The following is a 19,981-nucleotide window of genomic DNA, read 5'->3' as shown; positions in this document are numbered from 1 at the left end:
GATCAATTCGAATTCCAGTGACTGCAGCAGCCTCAATACCTTCTTCGTTCACTTCAACGAAAGACTTATGGATGACGGTAGAAATATAAAGTTTAATGGAGTGGCTAATCCTGCTGAGATCTGCAGTACGGGTAAAGGCGCTCCTCATTTGCATACCTTTCAGTGTCGCTTTTATTTCTTTGGAATATTCCAATTTAAACTTAGGAATCATGACTTTATCCGCTTTTACCTTTTCAGACTACATCAGGTTTTATGCAGAAGGTCCTCTGATAGTTGAGCTTCCAGTGCACAGAGACCGGTCAACTTCTGTGGCAATAAAACCCTCATCACAATGTCTTTGTATAAAAGCTGCGTTGGCTACTTGGAAAATGTAAATTTAGAAGAAAGTAGTTGTTTGCTGTTGCAAGTTGGTAAGAGATCTCAGAAGCGGTCTCGGACCTGCTTGCGACCTGGCATATAAGGAAGAAGACTCCTGAAAGCACTGTAAGAGAGAAGAAGAGTATTACGTAATACGATATGGCAGTCGCAATAGGATTGGTCAATTAAAGGACGTTATTTGGGTAATGGTTCTGAACAGGGTGGTGAAAATTGAGGCGTGTATCTTCATGGAATTTGACGATATGTTGGCCTACTTCATGATTTTATTTTCGTAAGGTCCTAGTTGAGTTGATCTGAGCGAAATAAGAATAGACCTTGTAAACGGGTTTTCGAATCTTGATTCATGGTAATACAAGTCAACACACTGCCATCCTAATTCACGGTTTTGTGGTTTTTAAAGGCACTCTGGGAGACATTCAACTGCTTATTTTTTTAATGCTAAAACCATTTTAATGGATATGGCTTCAATTATCCCAGGTCAAGGGGCATTTAACTGGTAACTACTGTCCTATCGCAAAAGCAATTTCACTGAACTCAATTCGTCAGGAGTGGGAGGATTTTTTCTGAAAAAGGAAATAACAAATTAGTGACGCAGTCGACCGCATTTCTAAATATTAAAGGACCTTGAAAGGAGTTGAGTTGGATGAGTATTCAAGAGAGCCTGAATTCTAAGGTTTTAAATCAATATGATCTGGGGAAAAGAATTTAAATTTGATACTAACAGCTTTATGAAAGTGAGACGGAAAATAAGACAAGGGAAAAGAGTTGCCAATGAGTTTAAGGAAGAACTTTATAACGTTGGAGACTGCAATATCGGTATCATTACAAATGGTGGCGTTTTTTGACAGAACTCCTGCAAATTCCCAATAATCGAATGTTAAAATTTAATATCTAAATATACTAATAATTTTAACAGGGACTGTATATCGATTTCTTACCTTTTAGAAGCAATCTGGAAGAATTTCCTCAATTTCTTATACTGTGCAGAAAGTAGAAAGACAATTCGGGAGAATGTATTATTAGCCTACCGTTCTCAGATTCTCTAGTAATCTTACATTGGAGTCCTTTCTATTATAAAAAGACTTTATAGGAGTGTCTTTAAAGGAGAAACGTAGTATCTTCATTTCACGTGCAGGGCATTAGCAAAGAAACCTGAAACCTGCATATCACAAGTGCTCGGGTTTCTTTACTAATTTTAGGAAGTACATTGAGACACCTAGCTGTGTATTTTAAGCTTGATTTTATAATGAATAGAATGGCCATTCACTGGGGAAGGCTGTTGCAATGTTTAATCTTTATAATGATACAGTCACTGGCCAAAAAATCAGAAACATTTTGCAATTATGGCATGCAGATGTACGCACATGTACCAGCTTTTCCGGGATCTCTTGATGGACCGGTAATGTGTCCACCAGTCATCATGCTGATGGTGGTATCGTGGTATGGGTTATAGCCACCGTAGAACAATTTCATGTTCATAGTGAAACATAATTAGCCCGTGCTTTCCCCAACATGCGAAAAGTATTCAGATTGCAACAAGAATCACCAATATACCACAGTTATTCCATCTATGAACCACCTTCCCCGAATCAACAGGTAAGAGATGAGTTCATTAACTCGCTAACCAATCGCCTCCAGACATCAGCTTATCATATCGGCTACTGGGACTTCAGTCTTCCACCCTCACTTGACACCTCAATCAGATGGAAAACTCTAAGCCTTTAATCGACACTATGTACTCAATAAAAAATTTGTTTAATAGAATTAGAAAAAAAAACCGTTAACTTGTCTTTCTTACATAAATTCTCGTCCATTGTAACTGAGTTAAGAAAATTCTAAGAAAAATGTTTTTAGGAAATGTGTTTTAAAAATTTTTTCTCAATACTAATAAAACCAACTCAATAACTTTGTATAGTAATTACCTTTATTAGAATTTCAATACAACTTTGGTCATTTCAGAGATCATTGACTCTTCCACTGAAGAGAATCATCCCATTCCTCTTGTCAATAATAAAAAAGAGGAACGGGTGATCTGCAACGAATCTTGGTGTACGAGGATTATAAGATATCAGAGCAACTCCAATGCCAGTGGCTGCAGCAGCTTCCGTTCCCTCTTCGTTCACTTCAATGAAAGCTTTATGGATGATCGTGGAAACCAAAAGTTTACTGTTGCTAATCCCGCTCAGATCTGCACGACTGGTGAAGGCACTCTTCATGTCCATGACTTTGAGGGGTTCTTCCATTTCCTTGGAATATTCCAATTTAAACTTTGGAATCGAGATAATTTCCACATTTACTTCTTTCAAACTATTGTTGATTTTATTCAGAAGATCTTCTGAGAGTTGAGCCTCCAGTGCACGGATACCATTGATCTCCTCCGGAAGCAAAATCCTCATCACAATATCTTTTCCCTTGTAGGGAAGCTCCAGAACTCTGAAATCGTGTTCTTCTATGAAGGCATAAGGGAATTCATGATTCCTCATGGTCATCATAGACACCTTCTTTTCTGAAGACTGCAACCCGTTATTATAAAATGTTGCCCGCAGAGTAATTTTAGGATCGAACTGCGTCTTCCAAGTACCTTTAAAGTACACAGCATTCACGATCATGGCGACAGTCCTTGGATCCAGTGTTTCTATAAGTTTTTTAATTTTCTGGTTTGTACTTACCGCAACCCAAGAATTGATCCAACGAACAGCTTCTTCCCTATTTCCCTTAAAATCAACATTCCTGACGATTGCTTTAAACTGGTTCTTCAGTTTCTTACTGTACTGAGGCTTGATTTCGAAGTCCTTCTGTATAAAAGCAGCATTCCCAACTTTTAGAATGTACTCATCAGTCGACGTCAGTGAATTTAATAACTTCCGGTACCCTTTGGGTATGTTTTCATCTGTAAGACCGGCCCAATTATAACCCATCGTCTGCCTAATTTCTTCTGCTGTGGGTCCTCTTGCTCCTATTTTCAACATGGCAATGGCTACGCTCAAACTGAAGGGAGAATAAAAGAGATTTCCATCCTCACTTGCGAGCTCCTTATGAAGATTTAGAGCGAAGTAGTTATTTGCTGTTGCCACTATGTCAGAGAGTTCAGAATTGCGTCGGGACCTGCTTGAAACCTGGCATACGAGGAAGAAGATTGCTGAAAGCACTGGGATGAGAGACATGGCTGTAAGAGAGAGGAAAAAAAAGCGTATTAATACGATATGGCAATCACAATGGGACTCTTCTTTTGAAATACGTTTGAACAAGAAGAATCGCGAATAAATTTATGAATCATAAATGTTCCAAACCCAATCCTGGATTGCCTTTAAAATTTCTATTGTGTTACAGACAGTTTACTTCTAACTGGGGAAGAAACCCGAGTTTCTGGAGATAAAAGCAAACTGCAAGAATTTATGCAATAAATTCTTCCAGTTTGCAAATTCAATACTTTCAATGATTTAAAATTTAAAAATTGTGAAACACTTTTTAATTTAACACGCTTGCTATTTGAAATACAGTACGTAAGAATGGTACGAAGGCCATATTACTCCATTCAATATGATCGATGCAAAAGTGTAAATTGTCTGTTTGCTGGACGAAAAACCCGAGTTTCCGGGAGAAAAAACCATGTTATCTTCGCCTGAGTCCGACTAATTCAGCCATGTTGTGAAAATGGCCATAAAGATTGCTCATTGCATCAACTGGACTCGAACTCAAGTCTTTTCTACCCTGTGTGCGGATTACAGCAATTCCTCCAACTATGCTACCCACGAAGATTTGTTCAAGTGGATACCTGGTATAATTACACTCACTGGTAAAAAAAAAAGTCGAACAGCCCTTTCCAAACATTCTCAATTAGAATTAGATATGCATCTGCCGCGGCAAATGTTGGAAATCTTGGGAATGTCCTTCCAAACATTTAGATACAATTTTTGTACGGTGGGTAGTTGTTTGCTGGATCTCGAAATTGCATTGCATTGATCTCGAAAGAGTCCATACCAACGGAACATACCCGATTCTATGATACCACTTCGAGCCAATTCAGTGGTGGACACGAAACAACTGGATTCATAGCTTAATGAGGCTCATGCCACACTATCACTGGTGCAAAATTCTAAATCGAGACTTTTCAGACCAAGTGATCTTTTTTTGCTGTTCCATTTCCATTCTTTACATTGTGTACCACTCCAATTGAGTATTTAGTTTTATTATTTTTTAAATAGTTCTATCTTTGCCCAAATTCAAATTTTCAGCCATTCGCTGCACACTGGACCTTCTATTCTGACACACGATTAGCTTTAAGGCCTTGCGGTTTCGTCCTTGGAGTATCTATTTCTGACTCATTTCTTCTTTTCGGAGCCGTTTTCTCTTTTGGCCTTCCACTTTGGTCCCATAGTGATATCCTTTTTTTTTTTAATTTGGCTCCTGCTGAACATGCTCCTACAAAAACCGCCTTGAAAAACCTGAAAGATCATCGGATTGGGCAAGAACCCCCACGGAAATCATATGGCATTTATATGATACCAAGAACTTTCTAATTAGCAGAAGCATATAATGCAAGAAAACAAATTTATACAGCATTAGCCATTAAAAAAAAAATCCATTTTCACCATCCAGTTTGTCCAGTTCCTTCTTGAATTTATTTAAGCTATCAACTTCCACAACGACAGATGGAAGTTTCTTCCAGCAATAAACGAACCGCTGGCTAAAGGCAAATTTCCACACATCTATTTTACAACTGTCTTTCCTCAATTTGAATTGATGCCCCCTCAGGTTTGAGCTCGCTCAACCCATTCAAGGCCTTATAGACCTCAATCACATCGCCACGCAGGTGCCTAGCCTCCAGAAGCTGCAATTTTCAGAACTTAAGCCAATGTTCGTAACAGCAACCCTTTGTTCCATTTACTAATTTTGTTGCCCTTCTCTGTACTCGTTCCAGCAGCTCTACACCTTCCTAAAATGAGGCCTCCAAACCTGTACGCAGAACTCAAGGTGCGGTCTGACTATTGCCCTTATACAAAGGGAATAATCACTACTAGCAAAATTCCTTTATATCATTGACAAGATCCCATGACTTGCTCTGGCAGCCTGTCTGCACTGCTCAGAAAACGTCATATGTGACTGCACAATTACCCCCAGGCCCTTTTCATTCTCTACCATCCCGAATTTCGTGCCACACAGTTGGTAGGTTACTCTGCGTTTACTTCTATCCTTATGCAGTACTTTGCATTAGTCAATGTTGCCACCAGTTGTCACTTTTCAGTCCATCTGCCTAACTTTTCTAGATCCTGTTGCAGTAGCACACTGCCATTAACAACGCAGCCAACCTTTGTAACATCTGCAAACTCGGACATTATTCCTAATATACTCTAAGGTATATCAAGCTATATCAGGCTTCGTGGATTAATAGCATTAGTCCACGAAGAGCAGTGTCCATTGATTACCACTCTCTGTCTTCTCCCACTCAACTATCCCTTTGTCCATTATAGCTTTCGATTTTCGGTACTTAATGCCGATATATTAAGTTGGGGGAGCTGTTCTGGACAAGGATTTCTTCCTTATGGAAACAGGATTGAGGTCTTTCTGTAACCAAGTATTGTTTGTCCATGTTACTTGAGTTTGATGCTGAGGACATGGTGGATCAGCATGCCGTCCCACGTTCATGTTTGCATTGAAATTCTTTAAAGCCCAATAAAAAAAGACCATGTTGGTCGAAGCCTGTTCCATCAGAAATCAACAATCGACAGTGTCTTTGGTCTTGGACTTTGCGAATGCTTCTGCTGACTTCTTGATTACCTTACGATGGCGATTTTTAAATAGCAATCTTATACACAGTCTACCATGAATTTCTTTTGGTCATTTTTAGAAATAGAAACCAAGAATATGGACGCACCATTTCAAATGTTGTACGAAAACTTACAAGCAAACAGCAAAACGTTTAAAGTGTATTGGAAATGACCTCTAAAGAACGCTAGGTTTCCAGCGAGTCCTTTCGCATTTTTCAGCAATTAGAATTCAAATCAATTCTATCGAAAGAACCATTAAAACTTCTTCCATTCTCGATAGTTCTCCAACTGAGATCTCACCGAATAAGTTCCATCATATGGAACTCATTCCCGTAAATTCCCTTAATTGGTAACCACCTACTAATCCATCAGGGGATATTAATATTAACACGAGAAAGAATTAAAAGCAACCTTCCTGGACATTGTCCCCTAATTTTTCCTGGTGTTTTCGTTCTATTGAAGGAATATAAGAATATCGAGTACTTACCTTTTAATGGAAATGTTGAGGGACTTCTTTAATTTCCCACAAACATATGGCGCTCAGGAGACAGAAACACAGAGGGAGAGAGGAGTTATGAATAATATGGTCACGTGATCAAATTCCTGGATAGCAGCGCTACCTGTTTTAACAGCTTTACATCCGACTTCTTTCTATTATGAACAGACCTATTGTGACACAATTTCTTCCTGGCATGCGCAGGGCATTTGTAAACTTACGCGGACAACAGTCACGTGTGACGATCACAGGGTGACGTCATTGCACGTTCCCTTCAAACAAACTCGTGAAAGTTTTTAGAAAAGATAATTATTTCCGGGAAAATCTTGAGAAAAGTTCACGAAGGACATTGTGGAGTCTTAGTTTTGTTTATGTTTGATTTCGTAATGGACAGGGGTGCTGCTGCTTCTCACACACCAAGCCAGTTGCTTGTGACGTAATCAGTGTAATATTATTTTGAAATGGATGTTTTCACATACTAGAAAGGTTCCAGAATGTTAGACAGAAAGGAACCAAAGGTTCCTTTCTGTCTAACCCCCATTGGGTGGAAAAGAACTGTGTTCGAATCTTCTCAATGATATTATGAATTTTTTCTGGTCTTTTCTCAGATGGCTGTGGTCTCAAGGGAGGAATGGCATTGTTTTTTCTCTCGGAATCTCGATTTCGGCTTGTTTTGCCCTCATGGTGGGAGTCCGAAGATAACTCAAGAAGGTTGTGAAAATATTAGAAAAATAAATACAGACACCTAAAAGTGATCCAAAATCTCGTTATTTAAGGGCCTTGGGTGCCTGTCCTTGATAAGATATCGGGTACACAGTGTAGTTCATTAGGAAATGTGACGTCAGCTGCATCCGTGGAAGGTATGGGTTCGTTTTAAGAACTGTGACGTCATACTTCTATTCTTGAAATGGGTTGGACCAACTTTAAGAACTCTACCTTATCTGTTTGGATGATCTCCTTGGAAATTATCTCGCTGACAATTTGTAGATCGAATCCAATCTTTTGCAACTTTGGAAGCATTTCTGATTGGCTTCTTTTGATGTCAAAAAGAACTCACACCTTAGGTGTTATCAAAATTTGTGTAAAATTGGGAAATTATGCAATATTTAAATTTTTGCCTCATCTTTCAGAAAATTTACAAGAAAAATGGCTCAAAAATCATGGAGAATTCGATTCAAGTTTCATATAATTAAAAACAGGCTTATTTGATATTTTTACACCATGGCAACCACTTGGTTGCAAAGCAGAGCCAATCGAAGGACGAATCTATCTTAATAATTCGAAATTATTTAAAAGAAAAAAACAGTAAACGGTTATGAAGAGATGAGTTGAAGTTTCTTCCTTGATGAAGATTAATAAGAAGTCTAACACAGGAAGTAAAGTAAAGTTTGTTACAGATAGCAAGTTAAACTCCCGGAAGTTGAATGACTGCATCCGGAATTACCAATTATTCCTTTTAAGTTGAAACTAATAAATGAATGTGAGAGCCGGATAAGTTCAGTCGCTGCTCATATTTGAGTGGAAGAACCACAGAAGATCACGCTAAGAACTGAAAAGGAAACTTTGGATTTCAGGTAAGATTTGAACATTTAGAATAATTTCTAATTTGCTGTAACTTTCGTGGTGGATATTTTCGTGTTTAATTGAGAAATTATGGATAAATGTGGACACGTGGTAATCTCTGCCCAAACCTAGCCAAACTGGGAATTGAGCGATATAGCCTGGAGTGCTGTTAGAAAAACCTGAATGATCTTAAATTTGAAGACGTTTCAGCTGTTCTTGTTTGTTTGTTTTAGATTATTTGATTAAGTGAAGATTGGACGTGTGAAGAGTGGAGATTTGACTAAGTGGAGATTGGACAGCGGGATTTACATGATAATAAAACTGTCTTACGTCATATGATGTAAAATGAAGTTTTATGACATTTAAAACCACTCATCTGTCTATAGGTAGCTTCCTGGTCTGGGCTGTTAAGTGTTAATTTTTAAACCAAAACATAGAGATTAAGATTATTAAAGCGTGATGGTTAGAGTTTGTTCAGCGCCAGTGAAATTAAGGCTGTGAGGCGTCAGTATATTCTGTCTGTATTCATATATATTTTTAACTAAAATTTTGGTTAAAATAATTCATTTTTGTCCGAGACCGATTAGTTTGGCCACAATGCATATAAACTGGATAAAAGTCAAATTTTCAGGATGAGGCGGGATTCGAACCCAGGGTTTTAATAAGGCATAATTATAAAAAGAAGCGACTTTTGAAATTACTTTAAAATCCAGTGAAATATTACATTAAAGAGATTAAAGTTTTACCTGATTATGAATTTTCCTACCTCACTTCAAACTTATGATGAAACAGAAAATGTTTCTCACAGTTATACACAAATTGCTTTTTCACAGCTGTACGCGTGAAAAAGCAATTTGCCCCCAAGAAAAAAGACCCCTCGACCTGGAAAATATACGCAACTTTCTCATGCTCACTACAGACCCCAAGTCAAGTCACGTGAATTAGAAGTATTTCTGACAAACGTTAGCTTTCCTCACTGGTTTATGGACCATAAAACTAGAAGTTTCGCTACCATTAATCACTGTTTCTGAGAGATTGGATTTTTTCTTTCTCCTTTCACAGGGATATCCGGTTTTCAAGCTGTTTCCTTTCTTAACGTTATCTTCTTGCACACTCGAGTTTTATTTATTTTCCTTATCTATGTGACGTTTAAGACAAGATACTTCAAAGCTATAAACTTTTTGGGGTAGTTCACTAATTACATATGCCCATGAAGATTAATAACAAACCCACAAGTTGTTTTTAACTCGATATTAATAGAATACTCATAGGCATTTAAACAAAATAAATATACTCTCTAGGCAACGAAAGCCATGAGGCATCAGTGTACTGAGTCCGTCAATTTGGTGCTGTTTTCGGATTGTCCGATTTTACGAATGAAAATTGAAAATCCAGTGCTTTCTGGTTGAAAAAACTACTTGTCTACGTTTTTGTGACATTACAGGGCTTGAAGTACAGAAATCGTTGTCAGGAAGTGATCATGCAATCGGCAGATATTGCAGTAGTTAAAGGTTTAACTTCTCCTTGGAAAAAAGGCTCAAACTGTCCTTGAAAAAAAGGTTTAATCTCGTTGAAAAGTTTAATCTCCTTGACAAAATGCCTCTGGAGACAGTGAAGGGGAATTGGAAGATTGTTTAGCCACCTAAGTATCGAACATGCTATGTTTAGGAGGGTTTCAGAAGCTGGGGACCAGATCACCGAAGCGTATAGGGCAACCGGGGCAACACACCTAACAATGTATTCCTTCACCAGTTGAGCATTTTGAACCCCAGCCAATTCTTGTCTTGAGCGCCAGATGGCCCTCAAGACAAGAATTGGCTTGAGGGCCATCTTGTGGTAATGAAGTGCTCGGTGAAGGATTACTTGTTGTCCCAGGTAATTCCCAGATCCCTGTGATGATCGACTTTTTCGATTGGTCGGCCATTTAAGAGAATGGTGATGTTATGTATTTTATGCTTTCTGGAGAAGGACATCTTGGCAATTTTAAGAAGGTTAATTTCGAGCCCAATCGAGGCGAGGATGTTGGCCAGATTAGTTAGCTGCTGAGTGACTTGAAGAGCAACGTTATGCTCGCCATAATCATTGCTGGATGGGAAGAACATTTTCAGTTCGTTCGCATAGGCTAGGATGTCATTGCAAGTTAAAAGGAAAGGATCAAGGGCTGTGGCGAAGACAGTCGCAGAGTGCAACCCTTCTTGGGGAACTTCTCTATTTATCGTGTAATTGAAGTTAAAATCTTCATGCTTGACTATTATGATCCTCTCTGTGAGTAATTCTCGCAATAGTGTGAGTAACTTTCCTGTAATGGAACAGTGAGATTCCAGGAAGTGGAGGAGTGGTTGGATCGCTGTCCTGTCATAAGCGGCTTTGATATACAGGAACAGGATTTCCATCTGGTTTTTACTGTTCAAGGCTCTTTGGACCCTGCAGCTTGTCTCTAGGAGGTTAGTAATAGTACACCTGTTCTCAATGACTAAGTGAAGATAGGATGGACGTTGACCAAAACATTGATTATTTATTTGTTTGATTATGGATTTCTCTAAAAATTTTAATAGGTTGCATCCTATGGAAATTGGTTTGTACTCTTTTCAGGTTTTAGTTGTTGGTTTCGTGTGGTACGTTTTCCAGACTTTAGGTAGAGTGGTTGTTTCAATGATTCTATTCAAAGTATGATATGCGAATGGTAAGTTCACCAGGTAAGGGCTATACTGTATATCTTAATAATGAAAAGAGGGAATTTGCCTGCACCTGTGGTGCATTTGTTTGGTAGGCACCTGATGACCGCTGCTATTTCTCTACTAGAGAGGGATAGTTTCTCCGGGAGGTCTGATTAGCTATTGGGTTAAGAGGTTGGCTTGAGCAGTGTGGTATATTACCATAATCTCTAAAGGTGTGATCTGCCCATTCTTTGAAAGCCTCCCAAGTCATGTGGAAGCGTTTTTTTGAATTTTTAGGGATTCTCTTTGCTTCTGCAAGTTTCTCAAAGAATATGATTTATTGAATATGATTCTTTTCATTTTTTTTAAAAAAAGTATAAGATTCTGGGGTTCGTGTTTTTTGCCATTCTCCATAGGCTTTTTGCTTGTCATTCAAAGATGATTTCATTTGCTTGGAGAACCAGGGCCTGGTCCTTCCACAAATTCTTATTTTTCTTGCTGCCCCTAATCGAGCGATGGTCCAAAGGTGATCTGCGATTCGGTCTATTGCTTCAGATGGAGGTAGTTTGTGGATCGTTTTCCAGTTTATTGCTTCAAACTTCAGAAAAGTGGACTTTGACAGTTTAAGGCGCTACATGGCATTTGTGGACTAGGGGGATTTGTGGACGAATGCATTTGAATTATAGAACACTTTTAAAGCAAAATTCACAGAACCTATGAATGCGTACATACCTTTGAGAAATAACTGCAGGAGTTGATCAGGGAGGCCAAGGCTGCGTGTGAGAAAGCATTGGCTAAGAGAGCAAAGAATGGGGAAAAGGAATTTTTCACGTATGTGAATGCAAGGAAGAAAATAGTGAATCAGACTGGACCCTTGTGCACTGGGTGTGGAGGAAAGTCTTAAACAACCCAGCTGATGTTGCTGATGAACTGAACAGGTACTGTGCGTCTGTTTTTACTGAAGAAAGACCTTTCACATTGAGAAGAGGCTGAGCCGAATGAAATTAGTTATGTCTTATTAGAAAAACTTTTGAGCATAAAGGCAAGTAAAGCTAGCGGAGTTGATGGCATGTAGTTTTGAGGGAGAGTGCGAAGGAGAACTGAACCATTGAGGTTAATTTTGAAGGTATCTTTGGACTCAAGGGAGATTTCTTTGGATTGGAGAAGTGCCAATGTATCGCCAATACATAAAATTGGTTCTAAGAGTGACGTTTGTAACTACAGACTGGTTAGTCTGACTTCAGTGGTAGGAAAAATCTTAGAGGGAACGATTAAGAGTGAAATTCAGGACATTTACATAGATTTGATATTCTGAAGGACACACAACATGTTAAAGATAAATTATGCTTAACTAACTTAGTAGGCTATTAGGACACAGTTACTCATCAGCTGGATTTATGGAATAATTTCTACATAGTTTATTTGAGTCAAAGCATTTGACTCAATCCCTCGTGAGGGGTTCTAAGATGGACTGCTGGGTGGCTGCAGGGCAGAGGGTTGTGATTAATGGGTGTTCTTCAGATTGGAGTAAGGTCAGGAGCCAGATCCCTCAAGGATGAATTCTTGGACCTCTGTTGTTTCTCAATGACATCGATGAGGGGATAGAAGGCGTGATGTCAAAATTTGCTGATGACGTGAAGATTATAGAGTCGTTAACGATCAGTACCAAGCAGCGCTCCTTCAGGATCACTTGAACAGACTTCAGAGATGGGCAAAGAAGTGGAAGCTATGTTTTAATGTTACTATTGTAAGTTTTAAACTTGGGGAATAGGAACCTCCAAATAACTCTCATAGGAACCCCCATAATTCCACTATACAAGGCAATTGTAACACCACATTATTTGAAAAATTTTAAAAATGGCAGAAGTACGACCGTATGAGGAAAGACTCCGATCATGTGGGCTACAGAGCTTGGCAACCAGGCAGCTCAAAGATTCCTCACTTGGCACCGTTGTGTTCGATTAATAATATTATTATTTTTACTGCTGGTCGAGAAAATCTACCTTCCTGCAAGTGTTCAGAATCGCAGCTTTCTGGAATTCCAAGTGTTTTCTAGGACGCCTATTGCTGCTAGGTTCTTATGGAGTCTCTTTGGCACCATGCGGATGGTTATTACGGTGATCAGGATGGTCATTATTTGCCACATCTTTGACTTGTCTTAGGACAGAGTACTTCAGATATATTTCCAGCGTATGTTTGCAAGAGGTCGCTCGTGTTGGGCACCATTATGTCGATCAGGTAGATTGTGTCTGTGAGTGTTGGAAGTAATCGCGCAGGTTCTTAATCGCCTTCTTCTCTTGTTCAATGAGGTCATCCGTTAGCTTCAATAGCCCACCTCAGAATCCAACACTCGAGTCCATAGTATCTGCTAAACTGTGCTTGAATTGCTGAAAACCAAATAACAGAGCGGGATCGGAAAGAGGCATCTTTTGATGTACTGTCTCATAAAGGTGGGGTCCGTTACACCTATAGCTCCTTCCTAAAACGCACAGCTGTTCTTTCTCTTTTTATTCATTGCTATTGGCAGTGATGGATCTGGTTTACAAGACCAAGTAAATTTAAGAAATTTTGAAGGATCTGCATTTGGTGATTTGCCCTTTCTTGCAAGTATGGAATTTGCTCGGCATCTTTTGAGGTTATGGACAATTTCATGTCATCTGCTTAAGAAGCGAATTTCGGAGTTATTACCATGAAAGATTCCAGCGCCTCTGCAAATAAGATAGCCAATAGACCCTTCCATGGAGTACACCTTTAATTACTGTGTATACCTTTAATATCTTTTAGAGGTGACTAAAAGGTGCGTAGTCCTTCGGTTCTCTTGGATTCTCATTTTTTGGCGTAGGTTTCACATAGTAGCAGTTCCATATCCTTGGAATTGTTGCTTCTTCCAGATTCCGTTCTTTTTTACTATTATTCAAAGTGTTTTTAAAATATGGACAGATGGTAGATGTCACCTGAAAAATATCTGTATATTTAATCCTAATTGTGTTTAAATAACTTCTGAATCACTTTTAGATTTGAAATAATAACCTTTAGAATTGTGTTTTGAGAGTAATTATTTGGATGATTTTTAATTCATTTGAAATTTAATTACAAAGGTTTAATTTTAAATAACATTGAAGCTGAGTCTATTGGAGAACATAAAGTTCCCCTTGATATTTACTTTCAATGGTATACAACCATGTTTTGCGGTATTATCTACTACAAACAGTTTGTTGTTGCTCTTTCTAGATAAGATCCTGTCCTTCCTCTCTCGAAGGCTAACCAATTTAATATTTTCTTGTTATTCCAGGTATGGGTTCATTGACAATACTCCTTTGTGTATGCTGCCTGCTACAATATGCCATGGGATGCAGCCTCCCTTCTTCTGACTGCATCGACCAAGTGGCTATCGCAAGCAATAGTTTTGCTCTTGATCTCCAAAAACAGTTGTCAAGTCCACGAGGGAACCTGTTTTTCTCTCCACTTAGTTTGTCAACTGCTGTGGGTATGTTGATGTACGGGGCACGAGGATTTACAGCAAGAGAAATTCGGCGTATTATGGGTTATGAGACAGCCACAATTTCAAACGAAGATGTCCACTCGGGTCTTCATGAGTTGTTGAACCTCCTCACAAATACAACTGACGAATACGATCTCGAAGTAGCTAATTCTGTCATCGTGCAGCAAGACTTTCACGTCCTTCCAAGTTATGTGGACGGTCTTAGAACTCTTTATAAGGCTGAAGTCAAAAATGTGGACTTTGGTGGAGATTCGGAGAATGTCATCAAAGAAGTCAATGACTGGGTGGCTGAAAAAACCAAGAACAAGGTAACAAAGCTGGTAGATGAACTGCCAACAGATGCTGTCCTCTTGCTTCTAAATGCCGTGTACTTCAAAGGTACTTGGAAGAAGCAATTTGATCCTGAAGCAACGTACGATTCACTTTTCCACAACTATGGAATCATTAATCGGCACAACTATGTACCCATGATGACAATGATAAACGAGCCCTTTCGTCATGCTGAAATAGAAGAAGGAGACTTCAAGGTGCTTGAACTGCCATATAAGGGTGAACACATTTCAATGTGGATTTTGTTGCCTAACGAACTGGACGGTCTACAGTTATTGGAGCAGCAGCTATCCCTCGATCTCCTGCACAAAATTCGAGACTCCTTGGTTGAAGAAGAAATCGCAATTCTCAAGGTTCCAAAATTCAAATTGGAATTCGAAAAAGAACTGAAGAGTGAATTGCAGCAAATGGGCATGAGGAGTGCTTTCAGTGATGCTGCCAATCTGCGAGGGATCACTGGTACACCTAACATCCGGGTTTCGAAGGTCTTCCACAAAGCTTTTATTGAAGTTAACGAGGAGGGCAGTGAGGCTGCTGCAGTCTCTAGTATTGTAGCCGTACCTCGTACGCTAGATATAAACAAAAAAATATTTTCTGTTAACCACCCTTTCCTGTTTTTCATAGTTGACAAAAGAAATCACATTTTTCTGTTTTCTGGTCGAGTGACTGAACTGTCCAAAGGAGACTGATACCATTCTGAACTCCTGTAGCTTTCTAATGATAACAATAAACATGGTGTTAGTTTATCTTGTTTGTATTCTATTTTTTTATAATCCTAGGATTATAATATCATTAACTGGTTTTTCCTAAATGTTTTTTTTTTTAATCTAAACAATTTTACAACTCACAGGCCAAGATGAATCCGTATAAATTCGCCTGTTGAACTCAACGATCTTTCATAATATACAATATTTGTAAATATTGAAGAAACACAGAAATGATTTCCAGCTTCCTGATTCATTACAATATACTGAAGATTAAACATTGTACTAATGAGCATGTAATGCCACAATTCATCTACTAATATTCCTACCCTGAAGACTTTACCATGCTAACACTACTGATATGTGGTAAGTGAAGGATCTTTGTCCAAACATTATACATTTGTTTCCAACTTTTAATCAGCATTTTATAGCTCCAGTTAGCATCAATTCTTCTGTATCAGAATAGGTAAGTCTCAAATAATAGATTTTGTAATCTATTTTTCTAGTATTTAGCGTATATACAATTCTTATAACCTTTTCTTGTATCTTCTTGTAATTTTCTTCCAGTTTTTAAATTCCTCTTGCTTGATATTGAGTCAAGCGATAAAAGAAACAAATTCTTTTCAGGGTTCGCTTAGGATATCAATTGCTAAGTCTTTTAAAATGGTTATAAACCATTGAGGTAGCCAAAGTGACATTGGCATTCACTAGTTGCTGTACCTCTTCACACAATTGATGGATATGTTCTGGAATTGATCAGTGTTGTCTTCGTGCAAAAAAAGACCTCATTTTCCCAGCGTATGATCAGCACTGAGATTGCTTTATCAAGGCCGAAGCAAGGAATGTAGAATTCTGTGAAGAATCCGAGAGTGTCATCGCAGTGGTCAATATATGGACAGGAAACCAAGTGGTCAATAAAAGGAAACCAAGAACAAGATAAGGAAATTCGTGGATTTTCAAGAGAGATTCAGTTCTCCTCCTGCTAAACGCTGTGCATCAAATGGACGTAGAAGACACAATTCAATCCTACAGACTGAAGGACCACATGAAGGACCACAAGACTGACGCTCTAGTTGTCTTGATGCTTCGATTGAGCAAGCAACATACTTTCAGTACTTCGGCGAACAGATCTGTATATACATAACTTATAAACTTATAAATTGCTGAGGGAAGATTTAGGTTAAGTAACAGATGGAATTCTCTGCCAAATACGAATGTCTGCGATTACCTGATGAGATGAAAGATATATCTAAGACATGTAGAGAGAACTGGTTGATGAAAAGCAATTAAATGCAAATTAATTTGTATTTATCCCTAATGATTAAATAGGGTTAAACGAGGGGCCCTAATATTGGGCCCCTCGTTTAACTCTAGCAGCCCCACAGCAACTTTCAGAAGAAAGTTGATACTCTTTCAAATTGAATTCTGGTAAAAACAAAAGTACATTAATGTGTTTAAGTATGTAGTAAATTTTATTTTTGCATTAATCTTTAATGTTTTTTTGTTGCAGGCATGGAATCATTAATGAAACTCCTGTGGACATTGTGCGTCATCGAATACACCATGGGATGCAATCCACCTTCTGTATGTGTCTATCAAGTGGCAACTGCAAGCAACAGTTTCGCCTTGAATCTTCATAAAGAGCTGTCAACACAACCGGGAAATATCTTTTACTCTCCACTTAGTTTGACTACTGCAATGGCTATGCTGTTCTATGGGGCGCGAGACAATACTGCAGAAGAAATTCGGAGTTCGATGGGTTATGATCCATCCACATTTACAGACGAAGACATCCACACAGGCATTCACCAATTGCTGTATCAACTCACTAATGGAACTGACGAATACGTTCTGGAAGTTGCCAATGCTGTCTTCGTGCAGAAAGACTTTCCCATATTTCCAGAGTATGTTCATGGACTCAGATCGCTTTACAAGGCTAAAGCTAGGAATGTAGACTTCTATGAAGATTCCGAGAAAGTCACCGAAGAGGTGAATGCATGGGTAGCTGAAAAAACTCAGGACAAGATAAAGAAAGTTGTGGATGAACTTCCATCAGATGCTGTTCTTCTGCTTCTAAATGCTGTATACTTCAAAGGCACATGGAAGAAACAGTTCAATCCTAGAGACACGTTCGATTTTCCGTTTTACAATAATGGACAGATTTCTCGCCCAAATTCCGTACCCATGATGACAATGGGAGAAGAACCATTTCGTTATGCTGATATGAAGGGACATGATTTCAAGGTGCTGGAGTTGCCGTATAAGGGGGAAACTTTGGTCATGTGGATATTGTTGCCTAACAAATTGGACGGTCTTCCAGGATTGGAACAAAAATTGTCAGTTGATCTTCTCGACGACATTAAAAACGCTCTGGCCGAGGAACAGATTGAGGATATTTGGATCCCCAAATTTAAACTGTCATACGAGAAAGAGCTGAAGGAAATCCTGAAGAAGATGGGCATGAGAGACGCTTTCAGTGATGCAGCTAATCTGAAAGGGATCACTGATCAATTGAACATCCAGGTTTCTGAAGTGTACCATAAATCTTTTATTGAGGTGAACGAAGAAGGAAGCGAGGCTAGTGCAGCTACTGGTATCTTAATTATACCCGAGTCATTAAATATAAATTCCAAGAGATTTTATGCCAATCATCCCTTCCTGTTCTTTATCCTTGAAAAAAGGAATCACATGATGCTGTTCTCTGGTCGTGTGACTGAACTATGATGAACTGCCAAAGGAGTGAAAGTTTCTGATATCAATAGCGGGCTATTATTTTATTGATTTGTTTGCGCCCATCGGTATAAATTAATAAATTATAGGCACTGAAATGGGTTAGCATGTTGCCGGTTTGGAACCATCTGAATGGTTTATACGAGGGACAATCTGAAAGTGCATTCGAAAATGTTTCATTTTGAAAATTTAGTGAGGACAATAAATGAATTATGTTCAATTTTCAAGGAGTGTGTACTCTATTTTTTAACATAATAACCATGAATATTTCAACATTCATCCAAAGCATAATTTAACAAAAAACTATGAAACCATCGCCTGAGACCGACTAACTGGGCCACGTGTTGAAAAAGGCTCAAAATTTCTCACCTCATCTACGGTACTTGAACTCAAGTACCTACCAAATGTGCTACTCACGACATCGATATTCTAGGACCTTCAACAACATTCAACATTCTTAACAACCAAAATTATCAATCACATCAATTTATCTGTTTTGTCTCGCGTTCTGAAATGAAAAAGGTTCCATTATCAAATGTAGTTTTTAACAATATTGCGGATCTTACTTTCAAACTTTTAATCCCATAATTTCATGTTTTTTTCTACCACTTTATTTCTACCAGTAGGATTTACCCACACTACATGTGTTCTAACTGACAGAAACTCGATGTGATTAATTCAATAAAAACGCCTTTACAACTATATTTGGATATGTAGGATGATTTTTAACTTTCCTGAATCCAGAAATTTTAAGTGTTAACTTCTTTGAAATCATTCAATTTCCTTTAAAGTTAAACAGAAACATCAGCCATTTTGGGAGGCAAACTGCTATCAGGGAGAACAAACTCAACCCTTTCACCATTTTACACACCTCAATCAGATCTCCCCTTTAGATATCCAGTCCATACCTTATAAGTTCTACATCTTTGGGTGATGTATCCAGAGCCGAATACAATTTTCCATATGTATATTTCAAATGTACCCTTACTTTATGCCTGATTTAGAGAAAGTTAGAACTCTTCCAATAAGAATCAAATGAACCAGCAAGGCCTACGATGCTTATCAGTTAAGTTTAACTTACAATAGTATCAACTAACGAATGTTGCTTGATATATTTATGGTCCCCCTCCCTGGAGTTCTTCATCTCTTTGTACCAATTTAATGTTTCTTCTTATTTCAGACATGGATTCATTGATAATATTTCTCTGGACCAAGGAGATCAATGCATGGGCAGCCGAGGAAACCAAGGATAAGATAAAGAAACTTGTAAGTGAATTGCCAACAGATACAGTCCTTTTGCTTCTAAACGCGGTGTCCTTTAAAGGCACGTAAAAGAAACAGTTCAATCATCAGGAAATATACGAAATGCTGGTTTTCTACAATGGGCAATTTTCTCGATTGAACTTAGTCCCCATGATGTTTATGAGAAAGGAGCCTTTTCTTTATGCTGACATGAAGGAAAAGGACTTCAAGGTGCTGGAATTGCCATACAAGGGTGAGCATCTGGTGATGTAGATTTGTTACCTAACGAATTCGACAGTCATCCATCAGGTACAGGTTGGTACAAGACACCATCAGGTACAGGTTGGTACTAGAGTAGATTAAAGATTGTGCATTCCGAAATTTAAACTGGAAATTTTCAAACAACTGAGGGAAGTCTTGGAAAAAATAAACATGAGGAATGCGCTCCAAAATGCGAATCTGAGGGGCATCACTGATCACGCCAACATTCAAGTTTCAAAGGTTTTGCACAAAGCTTTCATTGAGGTGAACGAAGAAGGCAGTGAAGCTGCTGCGGCAACTATCATTGAGACTGCATATATCATTGCTGATTTAAATGCAAAAAGATTTTA

General features: G+C 38.5%; 1 protein-coding gene and 1 pseudogene across 8 annotated transcripts in view; one reads left to right on the top strand and one right to left on the bottom strand.

Annotated features, from left to right (window-relative positions):
- The window catches only part of LOC150075639 (intracellular coagulation inhibitor 1-like), a 39,714-nt gene extending 21,392 nt beyond the window's left edge, over positions 1-18,322 (top strand). For 2 of the 7 annotated variants that reach the window (XM_090389273.1, XM_090389271.1), the window contains exon 2: positions 16,909-18,322. In XM_090389273.1, coding sequence (XP_090245399.1) covers positions 16,911-18,122 — 1,212 coding nt within the window. In that variant the 5' untranslated portion in view covers positions 16,909-16,910 and the 3' untranslated portion in view covers positions 18,123-18,322. Of the gene's footprint in view, positions 1-7,610; positions 7,707-8,038; positions 8,217-14,154; positions 15,441-16,908 lie in introns of those variants that run through there. The other 5 variants (XM_090389270.1, XM_090389269.1, XM_090389267.1 and 2 more) reach the window with 4 other exon arrangements.
- LOC150075640 (intracellular coagulation inhibitor 1 pseudogene) lies at positions 2,301-6,834 on the bottom strand (annotated as a pseudogene). The gene is made up of 2 exons (XR_016547926.1): positions 6,634-6,834; positions 2,301-3,544 (listed from the first exon to the last, which is right to left on the bottom strand). The product of XR_016547926.1 is annotated as an intracellular coagulation inhibitor 1 pseudogene (transcript).
- Positions 18,323-19,981: the final 1,659 nt, after the last annotated feature.

Source organism: Mastigoproctus giganteus, chromosome 14 (genome assembly GCF_048544385.1).
Source record: "Mastigoproctus giganteus isolate SK-2022 chromosome 14, ASM4854438v1, whole genome shotgun sequence".
NCBI lineage: Eukaryota > Metazoa > Arthropoda > Arachnida > Uropygi > Thelyphonidae > Mastigoproctus > Mastigoproctus giganteus.
Note: the sequence above shows the minus strand (reverse complement) of the source record. Positions and strands in the feature narration are given on the sequence as shown.